At 41.2% G+C, this 17,465-nt stretch overlaps 1 protein-coding gene across 11 annotated transcripts in view; it reads left to right on the top strand.

Annotated features, from left to right (window-relative positions):
* msl-3 (male-specific lethal 3) overlaps nucleotides 1-17,465 on the top strand; it is a 110,336-nt gene that overhangs the window by 15,543 nt on the left and 77,328 nt on the right. For all 11 annotated transcript variants that reach the window (XM_067091708.1, XM_067091703.1, XM_067091702.1 and 8 more), the window contains one exon: nucleotides 6,630-6,739. In XM_067091708.1, coding sequence (XP_066947809.1) covers nucleotides 6,630-6,739 — 110 coding nt within the window. The remainder of the gene's footprint in view (nucleotides 1-6,629; nucleotides 6,740-17,465) is intronic.

The following is a 17,465-nucleotide window of genomic DNA, read 5'->3' as shown; positions in this document are numbered from 1 at the left end:
TGTGTAAAATAAAATATTGCTTATCATGCCTCTGTCTGTGAGACAAACAGGACTCGAGAAGGCCTGGTGACTGAAAGACTTGGCTTAATTAGCTAACATATTGACATTTACTTGAACTCAGTTTTCATTTGTTGGTATTGCTAGTGCTAATTAGCCCCTTAACCATTTAATATGTATGTATATGTAGCGTGCCATTTTTTCTGCTCAATTTAGTACGTAAATGTACTGAGAGCTGAGGTTTTGACATTGACTTTAAGTACATATAGGCAGTCCCTGGGTTACGGCAGCTCCAACTTACGGCGCTCCTTTCTTACAGCATTTTTTCAAATATATTTATAAAAAAATCAGCTCCAGGTTACAGCTGATGTTCCGAAGTTACAGCACTATAACTACGATCATAGTGCCGTAACTAGGATTTTGAGGGGCATAGCTGTAGGCGCTATAACGAGGTGAGAAAACCAGTTTAGGGAGCTGTAGCCACCGGGAGGAGTCACTATAAGGAGGGAAGAAAACCGGTTTATTACCAGGGTAAAGCTTAAAAACATTTTTTTTTTTTCTTTTCCCCTAAATGTTTGCTAGGTGAGCTCTTAATTGACCACTGGGGCTTCAGAATGCATTAATTCATTATTGCATACCATTTCTCTACAAATGTTATTCTTTGTTGGCCCAAGGCTTGACAACTTGTGGGTTTTAGAGTGCCTTCCTAGTTGTTGGAAACTTGTAAGTGAACTTGCTCCTTTTTTTATTCTCTCTCCACTCACCTGCCTACACCATTACTCTCTTGCAGGTTGACTTCATGAAAACATTGCTTCTGTTGCCGCTAAAGAAATGCTCTTGGGTACTCCATAATGCTCATTCCTTTATTTCGTCCATATTTTAATTTTGCTAATTTAATCAACACCTGTATTTTTTATAAGTCATAAAAGTTTATCCGATCATAGTATTCTTTAGTTAGCCCTTTGTTTTGGTTTTCATGTACTCCACTATGGCTAATATTTATCAACTTGACTTGTAATTCTGGAAGCATATCCAACTATATGTACCTAATGCTATACAGAGCATGTGTTATGTGATATGTGATATATACCCTTTTTCTTAGAAAATGCCTTAATCTTTTCTAAAACAAAATATGGTGCATTATCAGAGAAAACATTATCAGGCATACCAAAATTAGAAAATGTTTTCCTAAGGAGTTCAGTTGTAACATTTGACATCATTGAAGATGTAATATGAACATTCAAAAACTCAGCATCCACAATCAAAAGTATATTTGTTCCTACACAAATACAAACATTCAGTCTTTACACAGGATTTAGCATGCGAACGCAAGCTGGAACGGGGTTTAACTTTAAGACAAGGTCTTTAATTTGCTTTAGGCTGTTGTCGAGTGAAAACGACTGCTGTGCTTTCTGCCTGATTTGTTTGCTTTCATGCTTTTGTGTTTCCCGTTTGCTTGCTTATATCTTTTTGTGAATAAAAAAGTATGCAAACCCCTAATTTACAACTGCCTGCTCCTGAGAGGAAACTGATAACCCTTAGGTGTTGCCCGGGGAAAGACAAACCTTTTAATCGGTTTCTCTAATTCAATGGAGGCTAATCCTCGCACTTTGTGTGTCATGCCTATGGGATGACTGTAATCAATCAAGTCCTTGTTCAGAGTGTCAGGTTTGGCCTTCTGAAAAATGGATGAAGTTTGCCGGGAAAAAGAATAAGAGAGAAGAAAGTTTCTCCAGTGTCAGCAGATTGCAATACTCCACCAGTGAGGGACCAAGCACCCAAGGTGACCCAGCTTTTCAACGCTGTGTTGTACGGCCATGTGTGGCTGAAAGGGACCAAGGACCACATCCTGTGCCTTTTACGACCCCTAGGAAACATCAGGGTGTCCTTAGGGGGATTCGTAAGCATTTGGGAGGCCTCCAACAAAAGGACATTGATGAGTACTTGTTGGAGCTCGATCGAGAGCCGGTGGAAAGTCCTCATTTTGATGGCAGTTGGTCATCTAGTGATGAGGACATCACGCCCTATGTCAGTGATGATGAGTATTTGCCCCCAATGTCCATACGAGAGCCAGAGCATGAAAGTGAATTGGAGTTCAGTGGTTTCAGTGCTTATGAGGGAGAGTCTCAGGAGGAGGAGGCGGCACCGATTGTGGCTGGTGGGGACGAGACAGAAAGTGATGGTGAAAGTGAAGGAGATGGGCCAGTGGGGAGGGTGGGAGTGCGAAGTCGTGCCCGCGCACGGGCCCGTAGAAGGTCGCAATGTCGCGCCAGCTTAGGTGAAGGCCATTCGTCCGAAAGTGATGAGAGATGGTTGGAGGACCCCACCCCACCTAACATGCACCCATTCACAGCAGCACCTGGACTGACCGTCCCTGTGCCTCTCACTGCACTGGGGTTCATTCAGCTCTTCCTTACGCGGGAATTGCTGGAACACCTCATTGCAGAGACGGCGGATTACACTCGGTACTGCCGTGAGGAACTGCAGACGACGTTGTCGTATCGCTGGCGGGCCTGCAACCTCACGGACATGGCGCATTTTTTGGGGCTCCACATTTTCTTTGGAATGATGCCTGCTGCCGACGTCAGGCAATATTGGAGGCGAAATTTTTTTAAGTACACCCAATGTGCCCGGCATTATGCCCCATGATAGTTTTCTGGCATTGGACAGGTATTTCAATGCCTTCAACCGAAGGGCCATACCCTGGAATAACCCAGACCGCCTCATCTTAGTCCGCCCAGTGTTGGACTACATTCGTGAACGGTGCTAGTTTCTCGTGGTTCCTTCCAAGAACCTTTCTTTGGATGAGGGGATGATGCCATACGAAGGGCGTCTAAGCATAAAAGTGTACAACCCCAAGGAGCCAAAGAAATATGGTGTGAAGTTATTTTTTATTACGGAATCCAACACTGGATACGTCGTGGACTTCTCTGTGTATTCCGGGGTCTTCTCCACACTGCGTGACACTGTCTTCAGTCGTGTGGATCGTTTCCGTAACCAGGGATACCACCTGTTTATGGATAATTATTATAACTCGGTAGCCCTGGCCCAGGAACTGTATGAAGCAGGTGTGCACGTCAGTGGTACCCTTCGGTTGGTGCGTGGGGCCCCGAATGTCCTCAAGAGGTTCGCTAGCCAGCTGCAACATCTGGCAAGAAGAGAGACAGAGTGGCAGCGGAAGGGAGATGTCTTCGTCATCTGTTGGAAGGGGGTCCGACTTGTGCCCATGATTGCGACCAGTCATGAGCCCATCAAGAAGAGATTGTTCAGTGGAAGAAGACACGTCGGCAGGGCCGAGTTACGTATGAGGAGTTTCGTGTCTAATGGCCTACTGTTATTGGGCACTACAATAGGCACATGGGAGGAGTTGATCTCTTTGATCAACTCATCCAGTATTATCCTTTCACCAGGAGAACCAGGAGGTGGACACAGAAGCTCCTCAAATACCTCCTTCAGTTGGCCCTCCAGAATGCCTACATCCTCTACAGTGGGTACAATTCGGACACCCGGAGGTTGTCCCACATCCAGTTTCTCGAGGTGGCCGGGAATACCCTCAAACTTTAATCCTGAGGAGTGGCCTTCCAACACCGCCCCCCTGCCCTGAGCTCCAGATCTGCCCCGAGAGGATAGAGCAGATGTCGCTAGGATGGCCAACCTCGGTCGTCCTGCTCCTGCCGACGCCGCCCTTGATGGTGCCGCCCCTGCTGATGCCGCCGTCATTGATGATGCCGCCCTTCCTCACATTCCAATGTCCCATCGGGTAGTGGACCCTGTGTGTCGGCTGCAGGCAGGGGATCACACACTGGAGCCCCTAGAAGGGCATAAGCAGAAACGGTGCCGGGTGTGCCATTTGAATGGCAGAAGAAGAGACACCCGTTTCGTCTGTCGCACCTGCAAGGTAGCACTTTGCAGGATCGGGGAGTGTGACCGCAAATACCACACTGCGGTCATATATTGGAGTGCGCCTACCTGAGGGACACTGGAGGGCGCAGCGGACCGCCGAAGGGCGGCCCATCTGCAGTAAGGGCGCGCGTCTCCCTCCTCCACCTGTACCTCGTCATGTGGAGAGGAAAAAAATGCAAAACTCTTCAATGGAGGAGGGAGAAAACAAGAATAGAATGAAGAGTCAGGAGTACGAGTGAGTAATCTGCATTGATTTTATATTTAATTTTATATTTATTACAAGTTTTTATATATTGTATTTATTGGTGTTTTGTATATTATTTCATTTTATGCAAAAAAAAAGTTTTTCACCTGCATTCCTTTTAGTTATGTATTCGTACCAAAAAAAAATATATATATATATATATATATGTTTGTGTGTATGTATGAATATATATATATATATATATATATATATATATATATATATATATATATATATATATATATATATATATATATATATATATATATATATATATATTATATGCGGTTATACGTTATATATCAAATATATTCATCAGAAATATATATATATATATATATATATATATATAATTTAGGTTTTTGATGTAAATAGTTTACATCGTTTTATATATATATATATATATATATATATTTGGGTATTTTTTGGTAAGCAAAAAATCTAACATTCTAGTGATATTCAATCATTTACCTTCATTTTGCAACAAACGGGAAGTCTCTAGCACAATATTTCGATTTATGGTGAATTTTTGAAAAAAACTTTTTTTCCTTCCCTCTGCGCACGCTAGCTCTGCTGAAAATCTCAGAATTTCTTTAGTCACCTTGTCGTAATTTTTGCACCGTTTTCTACTAGGTGTTACATAAAGTTTTTTACAGGAAAATGTGCGCAACTTCGTGTAGAATACAAAAAAATAATAATTAATGGTGTAGCTTTTATCAGTTTTGAAATATTTTCATATAAATCACGATAAGTGCCAAAATTTCAACCTTCGGCCAACTTTGACTCGACCGAAATGGTCGAAAAATGCAATTTTAAGCTAAAACTCTTACATTCTAGTAACATTCAATCATTTACCTTCATTTTGCAACAAACGGGAAGTCTAGTGCAATATTTCGATTTATGGTGAGTTTTTGAAAAAAACTTTTTCCTTACCTCCACATGCGCTAACTCTGCTGAAAATCTCAGAATTTCTTTAGTCACCTTGTAATTTTTACACCATTTTCTACTAGGCGTTACATAAAGTGTTATACATGAAAATGTGTGCAATTTCATGTAGAATACAGCAAAAAATAACTCTATTGGTTGTAGCTTTTATCAGTTTGAAATATTTTCATATAAATCACGATAAGTGCCAAAATTCAAACTTCGGTCAACTTTGACTCGACCGAAATGGTCGAAAAATGCAATTGTAAGCTAAAACTCTTACATTCTAGTAATATTCAATCATGTACCTTCCTTTTGCAACAAACGAGAAGTCTCTAGCACAATATTTCGATTTATGGTGAATTTTTGAAAAACTTTTTTTTACTTCTGTGCATTACGAATTCATGCATGATTTTGTGATAATATTTTCTCTGTGTTGCTTTGATCGTTTTACAATTTGTTATATACCAAAATCATCACAATTTAGTGTACAATACCACGAAAAAAAAATAACTCATTAGCTTTAACTGTTTTGCTCACAGCGTGATTTTTATACAATTATATATGAAATTTTTTCTTTGCGCTGTCATATATTCCAATATTTATATATGATAATGATATTTTTTTTCATTTCTGATGGTTGCATACTAAAGTTCAGGCAATAACAAAAAAGGAGCCAAAAATGAACTCTTAATCTTCAAAACTAAGCGTGCTGTGATTTTTAAAAAAAAAAAGTTTCTTTCCGCTTCGGCGCTAACTCTCAAACCGCGCTGGCATACAGCAGACGCTTTTGTAAATAGAGGCTCGGCGTTTAAGGGTTAATTTACACATTAAAGCTTGAAAACATATAAATTACATAAAAAACTAATCATAAAACACTTTTGCAGGGGTCCTCAGTATTCACAAATGTTTTGTGTTTGTGAAAAACTGGTGTATGATAATTAGTTAGGTTCCAATGAAAAGTTTGCATGTCTGTGAATTCGCGCAACTCGAATCGCGCAGGTTCGGGGTATTACTGTATTTGGTGTCGGAACTATTAAAATAGACAGTACAAAATGAACTCCGTAAATTACACTTGAAAACAAAAAAAGCCACCTCCTTTTTGTCTCTTACACAATTAGTTTGGTAGGCTTACACGTTTTTCATTTACTGTAAAATACATCATATTATTCACAAAAAAGCAAATTCCTTTTTATCATGTATGCAACATATGATAATTTTCACGATTTTATCAAAATAACACTATAAAAATACTTTTTAATCTCTCACTTACCTGTGTGTGTGGAGTGTTTGTAGTGCATGAAAACACAATAAGGTTAACATATAGACACTGGTTTGTAAATTTAAAAAAATTATTTTTAGGAAATATTTTTCTTTTATTTGAGAAAATAAGAGAAATTTTGTATATTTTATCACAATGAACATTTTGATTAATAATGTCTTTGTTTAAATCATTAAATAGAAAGTCACAGTTTTGAACTTTTAAAAGTTTATGGAAGTATGTACAGGAACTGATTTGTAAAATTTCTAGTTTATATAAAGTACATGTTTATTTTCCCAGGGTTGGAATGCATCTTGGGATCGCTGTGTTGCTGAAGATTACGTGTTGAAGGACACAGATGAGAACAGAGAGTTGCAGCGTCAACTAGCAGACAAAGCTCACATAAAACTGTAAGAACCCAATTTTATGTTATTAGGAGACTTATGTTTTGTGACTATTTTTTGGGGTAAAGTAGACAAAATATGTGGTATTGGTGGTTGTTGGTAATATAGCTGACCAGTTGCAGTAGGCGTGTGTCTCGTAGCTTGTTTCTTTTATGCTCCAAAGTTCTATTGGTAAAGTTACTGATGATGGGAAACTTTAAGTTTAAGCACGAGCTGATGAAGAACTTTAAAGTAATGGTAATAACTTTAATCTAATGTTTTTAGATTAATTTTGACAAAAAAAGTTTATAAGATATGGTGGAAATGTATGGTAAATTTGGAGCTTGGTTTATCCTGAATTGGTACGTAAATCCTGAATGCCGCAGAATATGTACCTCATGCTGTGGACTGTGACATTCCTTCAGCTCTCAGCATGATGGCTTCTGTCTTTTCCTTTATGTCTATTTCTTTTAGTCTCTTCCCTCAAGTAATCCACCCTCATTTCCAGCTCACATTTAAGAACAAATTCTATTTGGACAACCATGATACTCATTGTGACTCAAACTAATTTTGCAAATCTTAATTCTAATAATAATTTTCTTCAAGTGTTGAGCAGTATATGTAAGGCAAGGGCATGTGCTTTTAACAGGAAGTTTAAATTATGAATAAATTATTTTTGACCAAAACAGTTGTTTTATATATGACACTTACCAAGTAATTACATTGCTATTGTTTCCAACTTTAAATGGCAGCTTAAGAATTGAAAATTCGTGGTAGTGCTCTTTTGTTTTGGTGCAGATAAGTGCCCCACCCACTTTTGGGGAAGAATAGGTTCAACATAGCTCAAGAGCTCAGTTTATTTCTGTCGTTGATGACCGAACATTGGTTGTTCAGCAGCTGTGTTTTGTTAATTCAGGAGTAGTTTCACCAGATGGTTTGGTTGTCTGTTGTAGGGTTTGGCAAAGTATTCTTTCACTTGGTAGCCTCCGAGCTATATTTTCATAGCTTAGCTTAGTTTAGCTTAGCCATTTTTCAATTTTTTTTACTATTATGTCAGACACGAGTGTGAACAGTAACCGGTTTTGCAGCAAAGGCTGTAACCCAAGGTTGACTTCATTTAAATATGACGAACACTTTTCACTGCCGTGGACAAGTATGTTCCCCCGATTTGACTTGTGAGGAATGTAAGGATTGGGACATAAGTAAATGGAGTGTTGACCAATCATTTGGATAAATTAGAAAAAGCTAGGCCTAGGAAAGCGGCTGCTAGAGCCGAGGCTAGAGCTTCTGTGTCCTCTACCCCTAAACCGGCTTTTTCTACACCTTTGACTTCTCGTTCCCCGATTCCTACTTCTCTTGCTCTTCCTACAACTCCGTTACCTGGCCATCTTCCCTCTGAACCTAGTGCCATCGCCAGTCTCGAAGCTGGGATGGATAAGAAATTCAACACTTTAGTAAGCACTGTTGCTCAGATAGGAGCTTCTCTAAGAGGTCTTTTGGACAAAGCAAATGAAGATCATGTGCAAGTGTTGGTGCAAGTGCTAGTGCCTGCATCCGGGTTAGTGTTGTGGAGGGGGTGGCTACTCATCCCACCGATGCTCCTAGACTGGGGTCCCTGCCAAACTCCCCTGCACCTGGGAGGAGGCAAACTGCAAGTCCAAGGGAGGTCAGTGGGGTTTGCCCACAAGTAGGTGCCTCCTCAGCCGAACCTGTTGCTATTTCCTAGGTTTCAGCACCAAACGCTGGAAAGGTGTCCAATTGGATCACACCTTATCTTCCAGTGATTTGGATTCGGAACCCAAGGACACGGTCGACGTTTTCAGGAGTCTTCTAGGCCTTTGAAGAGGCACAGTGCAGACGCACATCCAGCGGTACCTCGCAAGATCTATAAGGATCAAGAGCCCTCTTGCAGTTATTGGGACGACAGAGGGCTCCCATTGGCTCCCAAGCACCAATTGGCTCATAAGTGCGCTTTGGGATCTCCCTCTCTCGTTGGATTTGAGCTCCCAGTAGCTCATAAGCCTGCTGCCGGTTCAGTTCATGCCATAGCTTCAGACATCCCGTTGGCTCCCAGCTCTCCAGCATTGGAATACAAGTCTGAGGCGTCCCTATTGCTGCAGGTCAACCTGTTTCGCTCGAAGGCTGTAAATACATCAGCACCCCAAGACTCTTCTTTGCATCCCATTCACCAACATTTAGACACATCTTGCAGCTGTTGAAGAAACCCTTTGCTTCGAAACCAGAAGAACCACAGCAGGATTTGGTGCTTTCCACTGTATCTTCAGCAGAGGAGGAACCTGAACTAGAACAACCTTCATCAGCCTACACCTCATTAGTGAACCATTTTCTGTTCTGCTTCCCGACATATTTCTCCATTGCACCTCCTTCTTCCCTGGGATCATCGTTCTTCTTACGTCAATCCTCGAGTACCACTAGACTCCCGAAGATGGCCCTCTCTATCTCTTCCAAGAAAGCGTTGTCGGGGATCGACTCTTGGCTGTCTGAGAAGAGGGAGTTGGGCAAAGCTGTGTTTTGTTCTCCTCCTTTTCGGCTTTCCAAAAGGAGGTATGTATTCTATGCAACCGGGGAAGCTCCTTCCCTGGGAGTTTCTGCCTCCTCTCAAGGGGATTTCTCCTGTCTGATTGACCTGCTCGTCGTTCGGCCTTCAATGCAGCGAAAATTATGTTTTCATCTTCTGAGCTTGACCCTCTAGTTAAGGATAGTTTTAAAGTATTCGAGATCTTCAGTTTCCTTGACTGGATGGTGGGCGCACTAACCAAGAAAATTGAGGATTGTTCTTCCCTCCAAGAGAACTTTGCAGCGGACTGGCTCGGAGTCCTGTCGTGTACGGACAAGGCAGTTCGAGATGGGGCGCAGGAGTTAGCTGCCCTTTTTTCACTGTGCATGCTGAAGGAAAGAGACATATGGTGTTCTTTCACCACTAAAGCAGTAACATGGTCCCAGAGATCTGCTCTTCTTTTTGCTCCTCTGGACAGTACCAGCCTTTTTCCTTGAACGACTTTAGAGCAGGTAGCTACGGAATGGCAAAAAAAGGCCACTCATGACTTGCTAGCGCAGTCGTCCAAGAGAATGAAGGAATCGAACCGAACACCTGCGGTTTCATTTAATCCTCGTTCTTTCTCGCCTCTCCAGCCACGGCCCTTTCGAGGTAACAGAGGCAGAGCTTCCTCGTACACATGCACGAATCCCAGATCAGTCCGCCCCTATCAGCAAGAAGTCCTCATCTAGACCTGTCTCTAGCAAGTGAGACTTCAGTCCTCCATTTACTTGTGGGTGCCAGACTCCTACACTTCTGGAGACAATGGGAGGCCAGATCAGTAGAACCATGGGTACTACAGGTTCTCAAGGAAGGATATGCAATCCCCTTCAACGAGACCCCACCTTTGTCACCTGTGCCCATCGCCTTAAAGGCGTACTTGGTAGGCTCCGAGAGGTTTTCAGCCCTCTCAAAGGAAGTCACAGCTGTTCTCCACAAGAGAGCTATAGAGGAGGTAGAAGACTTGTCATTGGAGGGTTTTTACAACCGCCTCTTTGTAGTCCCCAAAACCTCCGGGGGTTGGAGGCTGGTTCTGGATGTAAGCGCTCTGAACATCTTTGTCCAAACCACAAAGTTGAGGATGCAGACGAACAGCTCAGTTCTCGCTGCAATTTCTCAAGAAGATTGGATGGTCTCGATAGACATGAGAGACACTTACTTTCATATCTCAATACACTGGGATTGCAGGAAATTCCCGAGATTCGTCTTTTAGGACAAAGTTTTCCAATTTTGGGCTCTATGCTTTGAGTTGTCAACAGCCCCTCAAGTCTTCACCAGGGTTCTTGCTCCTCTATCTCACTGGCTTCATCTAATGGGCGTGAAAGTTTGTCCATATCTTGAAGACTGGCTCTTACGATCATCATCCCTGAAGAAGTGCACGGAGGACCTTCTCAAAACCCTACAATTAACCCAGGAGTTGGGCATTTTAATCACCAGGAAAAGTCCCAGATGATAGTCTATTTAGGGATGAAGATAGACTCTCAGGCTTTTCGGTTTTTTCTGTCAGAGAAGAGAATGCTGTCATGCACCCAAAAAGTCCGTCATTTTCCGAGTCTTCAAACCTGCTTGGCCAACGACTGAATGAGCCTTCTGGGGACTCTCTCCCATAGAGATGTTCGTTCCTTTGGGGAGACTGCATGCAAGGCCTTTGCAGTTCTTTCTGAAGGCTAGTTGGAACAGGAAGATTCTTCCAGATTCCTTCATATTCCCCATCACACAGGAAATAAATGAAGATCTTCAGTGGTGGCTCGTAGAGGGAAGGTTCCACTCAGGGAAGTCCCCTTCTCATCTGAACCCAAACCTCTCATTGTTCTCTGACGCATCGGACCTAGGTTGGGGAGCGACACTAGGATGATTAGAAGTGTCAGGGAAGTGGTTCAAGAGAGGAAACTGCACATGAATCTGAAGGAGTTGAAGGCGATTTATCTGGTGCTTCAACATTTTGCTGCAGTAACTCGAAACTCAGTGATTGCAGTTCATTCCGACAACACGACAGCTCTGGATTATATTCGAAACCAAGGAGGCACTCACTCTCTGTCGCTGTGCGAGTTAGCCAGGGATCTCCTTCTTTAGGTGCACGACAACAATACACAGATTCTTACCCACTATGTTTAGGGCAAGTTAAACATATTAGCAGACGAACTGAGCCATTGCAAGCAGGTTCTACCCACAGAATGGTCACTGAATCTACAGGTGTGCACCGACCTGTGGAAACGGTGGGGAACACCGTGGATAGACTTGTTTGCAATGTCCAAGAACCATTGCCTCCCCCTGTATTGCTCTCCGGTGCCAGGCCCTCAGGCATGGGCAATGGATGAAATGCTTCAGGATTGGTCACATCTGGAAATGTATGCCTTCCCTGTGTTCAGTCTAGTAAGAGACATGATCAACAAATTCAAGACGTCTTATCATGCATCGATGATCCTAGTAGTTCCTTCTTGGTCTCAAAAGGAGTGGTTTCCAGACCTTCTAGAACTTCTGTCGGACTTTCCACAGCTCCTCCCACAGACGAAAGATCTTCTAAGACAAGCTCACTTCAACAGATATCATCAAGGTTTGTCCACTCTCACTCTGACAGGCTTCAAACTGTCAGGAAGCTGATCAGAGCAAAAGGATTTTCAAGAGAAGTTGCGAATGCTATCGCAAAATGTAGACACGAGTCTACTTCAAGGCTCTACCAGGCTAAGTGGGCAGTTTTTAGGAGATGGTGTAAAGAACATAACATCTCCCCTTCTTCTACCTCTGTAGTCCAACTAGCCAAATTTTTACTTTACCTAAGATCTTCGAGAGGCCTTTTGACATCTACGATAAAGGGTTACATATCCATGCTTAACTCAGTGTTTAAGCATAGAGGTGTGAACATCTCTTCAGACCCGGACATTTCAGACTTAGCCAAGTCTTTTGACACTAGGAAACGGAAGTCTCACAGCCAGTGTCTTGGAACCTAGATGTAGTCCTGCACTGGTTGTCAGGCCCTCCTTTTGAACCTATGCAGGCGTCCTCCTGTAGGGATCTGTCTAGAAAGACACTTTTCTTAATCGTTTTAGCCACAATGAAAAGAATCAGTGACTTGTAAGCCTTGGACAAAGAAGTTGGTTTTTTACAAGAGACAGCTATTTGCTCATATATTTTAGACTTCTTAGCCAAAAACGAGAACCCGTCTAACCCTTGGCCTTTTTCTTTTTCTATCCAGAGTCTTGCAGAACTAGTGGGACCTTTGGAACAAGAGAGAGTATTGCACCCAGTGAGAGCATTAAGATTGTACATCGAGAGAACCAAGAATATCAGAGGGGATTCTCGTAACCTCTGGTGTTCTGTTAAGAACTCTTTACATCCTCTCTCCAAGAATGCTATCTTTCTTTTTGAGAGGAAATAATCTCTTTCTTTTTGAGAGACATTACTGTAGAGTCTCACTTGGGAATTCAGGAGAATAATTTACCGTTGTTAAAGGTAAAAGCACGAGGTACGGGCAGTAGCCACTTCGTTGGCTTTTAAATGCAACCTCTCTCTAGCTACCATAATCCAATCGACTTATTGGAGGTGTCGCTCGGTCTTCACCAACTATTATTTACGGGACGTCGAAACTGTGTTTGAGGACTACAATACGCTGGGTCCGTTCTTTGCAGCTGGCATGGCACTAGGGAATGAGGGGTAGGAGTGATCCTCCTATTTTCTCTGTCTCCTAGCCTTGATTAAAGTTGTTGAGTTTTTGGGAAGCCAGGGGTACTTAGTACCTGGAGTGCCCTCCGATCTACGTTTTTAATGGATGGGTAATACTGTACATTTTTTAAATGATGTACAGGTAATACAGTTTTATGGTCGCGTGTTAGTCGACGTCTATGTGTCGCCCAGGGCAAGAGCATTTGTTTTGTTTAAGCTTTGTCAATTCATAGAACTACTCCCTGACCACAAAGCTCTGACTGAAGTAGGGGCAATCCTGACACTACCGTTCATGTCCCTACAGGTGGAGATGAGCAACAACCAAGAGGCAGTATCTTCCTGGTCTTGTTCTCTCCCCAGGTAAGGCTACATCAAGCATCACCACAATGCAAGCCTTTTTCTATTTCAAATGCATTCCTTGATAATGTTTTTGAGTAGTACATGTCCATTCTTCCCACCTCCTCTCAGTGTGGGATTCAGCTATGTAATTACTTGGTAAGTGTCATATATAAAAATAACAATTTTATATTAAAATAAGGTTTTATATATACTTACCAAGTAATTACATAAACGGAGCCCGTCCCTCCTCCCCACACATGGACATAGGGCATAAACGAACTGAGCTCTTTAGTTGCGTTGTACCAATTCTTGGTGGTAGAAATTCATTTCTCAGTTTAATGTGGTTCAGATTCCACAATAAGCTGTAGGTCCCATTGCTAGGTAACCAGTTGGTTCTTAGCCACATAAAATAAATCTAATCCTTCGGGCCAGCCCTAGGAGAGCTGTTAATCAGCTCAGTGGTCTGGTTAAACGAAGGTATACTTAACTTTTTCCCCGAAAGTGGGTGGGGCACTTACCTGCCCCAAAACATGAGAGCGCTACCGTGAATTTTGAATTCTTAAGCTGCCGTTTAAAGTTAGAAACTATAGCTATGTAGTTACTTGGTAAGCATATATAAAACCTTATTTTATTATAAAAATTTCATTTTTTCTTCGATTTCTGTCCTTTCACCCTTCGTAACCAACAGGTGAATGAGTGTTTGCTTACCTACTGTCAGGCTCCTTACATACTTTCCTTTGTGTGATGCCTGAGAATATTGTTACATAGGTATTTTGGGTATGAAGCTGTTTACATCAGTTTATAATTGAAAGCTAAAGCCTTGTGCAAATTTTTGTGAGTGTGTTTTTAAATTGTGTAGTTTTGCATTATTTCAATGTTCCTTAGCGCAGCCATATAGCTCAATATTTTGTTTTGTTTATGTTGAACTTGTGTAAATTGTTGCAATACTTGGTTACTTAATATGAGAACATGGGATATCCATATTTGAGGCATATGTACATAGGGAAAATGTCATCATTGTCGTCGTCATTATTATTATTATTATTATAATTATTATTATTATTAATGACTGCTTCTTCACACCCTGTCAGTCACTTACATGCTCACATATGTGGCAAATGTCCCCAGACACAGCTGCCTTATGTCTAACAGACAGATTAAGGATGTTATAATGCATAAACCATGTAAACCCTGAGGTACCCATCAGTCATTTTCTTCATTTTTTGTGAGTTTGTAGTGCAGTTAGCAGTTCTGATCATTGTTATTATTATTATTTTTTATGATCTAACTAGACCACCAATTTAACATCCAAACGGTTCTGCTCAGAATTCTTCGGCTTGTTTCCGCACTGTAGGATTGTTGTTTTCCAGTATAACTGTACCCTAACTATTATCTCTTTTTCATTTGTGAGTCTGTCAGTCTTTTCCACCCTCTTCACTTCTTTTCATTTAGTAAGGGATAAAAATGGGATTTCTACACCTTAGCAGGCACTTTACAGTTGCCGGTGCAATCTTGGAGTACTATTGGCCAACATAGTGAAGTTAGCTGTTGGTAATTAAAAATATAAATTAAATTATCCTTTCCTAATGGTTTCTCTCCCCATTTCATTTTTGCTTCCTTTTTTTAAATATAGTAAGCAACTACAGGAAAGAAGGAAGTGAAGAAGAAATGGGAAGAGACTCAGTCAGAGGGGAACAGGTATCTACAAGGAAAGGAATAAGGAAGCCAAATGATTAATAGCAAAAGCAGTGGGTAAAGCATATGATCAGGTGTATCAGGATGTAGAAATGAAGGAAGGCAAAGGAAAGACTTTCAGGCTTGCCAAAGCAAGAAAAAAAGCACAAAAGATGTAATCCACAAAAAACAAATCAAGGGAGCAGACAGAAAAAGTTGGACATTATAAAGAGATGGAAGACATATTTTGCAAAGTAATAAAGGAAGAAAATGAGAGATCCATAAGGGAGGATGGAGGCCAAGGTTTGCAATGGTTAATGAGATAATGAGAGAAGTAAAGAAGCTCTGAGAAAGATGAAGAGTGGCAAAGCTCCAAGGACAAATGTCATACCTGTTTAGGTAAGGAAGACACTGGGTGAGGAGGGAATAGATATACTGTTGGAGCTAGTAAAAAAAGGTTTGGAAAAGAATTTTATACCAGAAGAATGGAGAGAGAGCACACTATGCCTATCTTTGAAAAGAGAGGAGACATGCAAAGTTTTGTAAATTATACAGGAATTAAATTAAATGCCCTTAACATAAAAATATTTGAAAGAATTATAGACCTAAGAATTAGACAGGAGGTCAATATTGGAACTCTAACTAGGCTATATGAAAGGTATTAGTACAAGTGATGGAAAATTCTCCTTATGCCAGAGAGAAGGAGGGGGTTCATACAGTCTTTATCAACCTAGAAAGTCATGTGATAGAGATAGAGTACCTAGACTGGATGTGTGGAGTAGTTTGAGAGACCAGAAAAATAGGTAAGAGTAATTAGTGAAATATATATAGAAATGTAACCAGCATAAAAATTATGGTAGGAATGACCAGCATCTTCCAAGTCAAGGTATGATCACACCTGGGATAGTGCTGAGCCCCATCTTGTTCAGAATCTTGCTGGATGTAATGACTGAGTATGTAAGGGAGAAGCCCCATTTATGTATGTTCTTTGCTGGTGATATTTTTTTGATTGCAGAAACTAGTGAGAAAGCTAGATGGGTGGAGATATATGTTAGAGAACAGAGGGATGGATGGAGATATTGAAGAAAGATTGAATATGTGATAAATGGAATGGATGATGACCAGCAAGTCACAATTAAGCTGGGATAAGTGAATGTCAATAGTGTTGATGTACCTGAGCTTGATACTAGATGCAGTGGGTGATAAGGATAAAGAGGTTAACCATCAAAATTGTGCATAATAGAATAATTAGAGTAGGATATCAAGTGACAAGAGAGCCCATGTTATGCCTAAGGGCAAAGTACCTAAAGCAATGGTGAAACCTGGTATGTTGTATGGGCTAAGAGCACCACCACTGAAGAAAATATAAGAAAAAAATTTAGACATGGAAGAATTGAGGATGGTCAGATGGATGGGTAGAGTGACGAGAAGAGATGCAATAAGAAATGAATACATCAGGTGATCAGCAAAAGTCATTGAAGTGTCAAAGAAAGCCCAAGAATCAAGATTGAGATGGTTTGGGCACCTGATGAGGATGGTAGATGATGAGCAACTTGCTGCAGGAGAGATCATGGAAATGGAATTGCTAGGAACCCAAGAGGAAGACATAAGAGAAGATGGAGAGACTGCATTCAAGAAGATAAGAGAGACAAAGGACTATATGATGGGAGGTCATAAGATAGAAGCACCTGGTGAAGGGTCGTTAAAAACAGTGACCCAAATTAGGACTAAGCTGGGACAAAGTAGCAACATATCTTGAAATTTATGTTTTTTTGTATTTGTAGAAATTTTCCAGTGAGTTTTTCAGTGTTTTTTTCAGTACCTTGTTTAATGCTCAAAATGTTTTGTCCTTGCATTTAAACAGTCTTATTAACTATTAGTCTTGGTCCTGACCCTCAACAGTCCTCAATCTGCTCTTCTGGATCTTACAGGTAAAAGCAGTCCCTGTTTATTGGGGATCTGGTTTTATGACGCTTGTCTAGCGATGATGATAACTGGATTTTCGCGCCAATCTCTAGTTATCGGCGCCAATCCCCACTTAACAGTGGTGCTGATATCCAGTTATCAGCACCGATAAGCGCTGTTATTGCGGATTTTGGGTTATTGGCAATTTTCGGTTATCATCTCACCATCAGGAACGGAACCCCCTCCAATAACCAGGGACTGCCTGTATTTCCCAAAATTCTGGGAATATTCAGTAACTCAGCCCTCACACCTAAATTCATAAACTATAATTTTGTCAAATATATAATTGATGGGGTCATGATGAAACAATCCTTGTTTTATAACAAAATACCCATCGGTTGTGTAGTGAGTTCATACTTCTCACCCCCTCTGGTCTTACAGCCACATTTCCAGAATTTAAAAAAAAATGAAGATGATAGATGGGTACCTGAGGGTATAGGTGGCACTAGCATCATAAGGCTACTATTTTTCTACCAAGCAGATAAAAGACTGTTCTAGGGACAGGGTAACCTCATATGTGAGCATATAAGTGATGTATGGGTTTTTATGGAAAAACTA

This window comes from Macrobrachium rosenbergii, chromosome 48 (assembly GCF_040412425.1).
Source record: "Macrobrachium rosenbergii isolate ZJJX-2024 chromosome 48, ASM4041242v1, whole genome shotgun sequence".
Taxonomy (NCBI): domain Eukaryota; kingdom Metazoa; phylum Arthropoda; class Malacostraca; order Decapoda; family Palaemonidae; genus Macrobrachium; species Macrobrachium rosenbergii.
The sequence above is the reverse complement of the archived record's forward strand: the minus strand, read 5'-3'. Positions and strand labels throughout refer to the sequence as shown.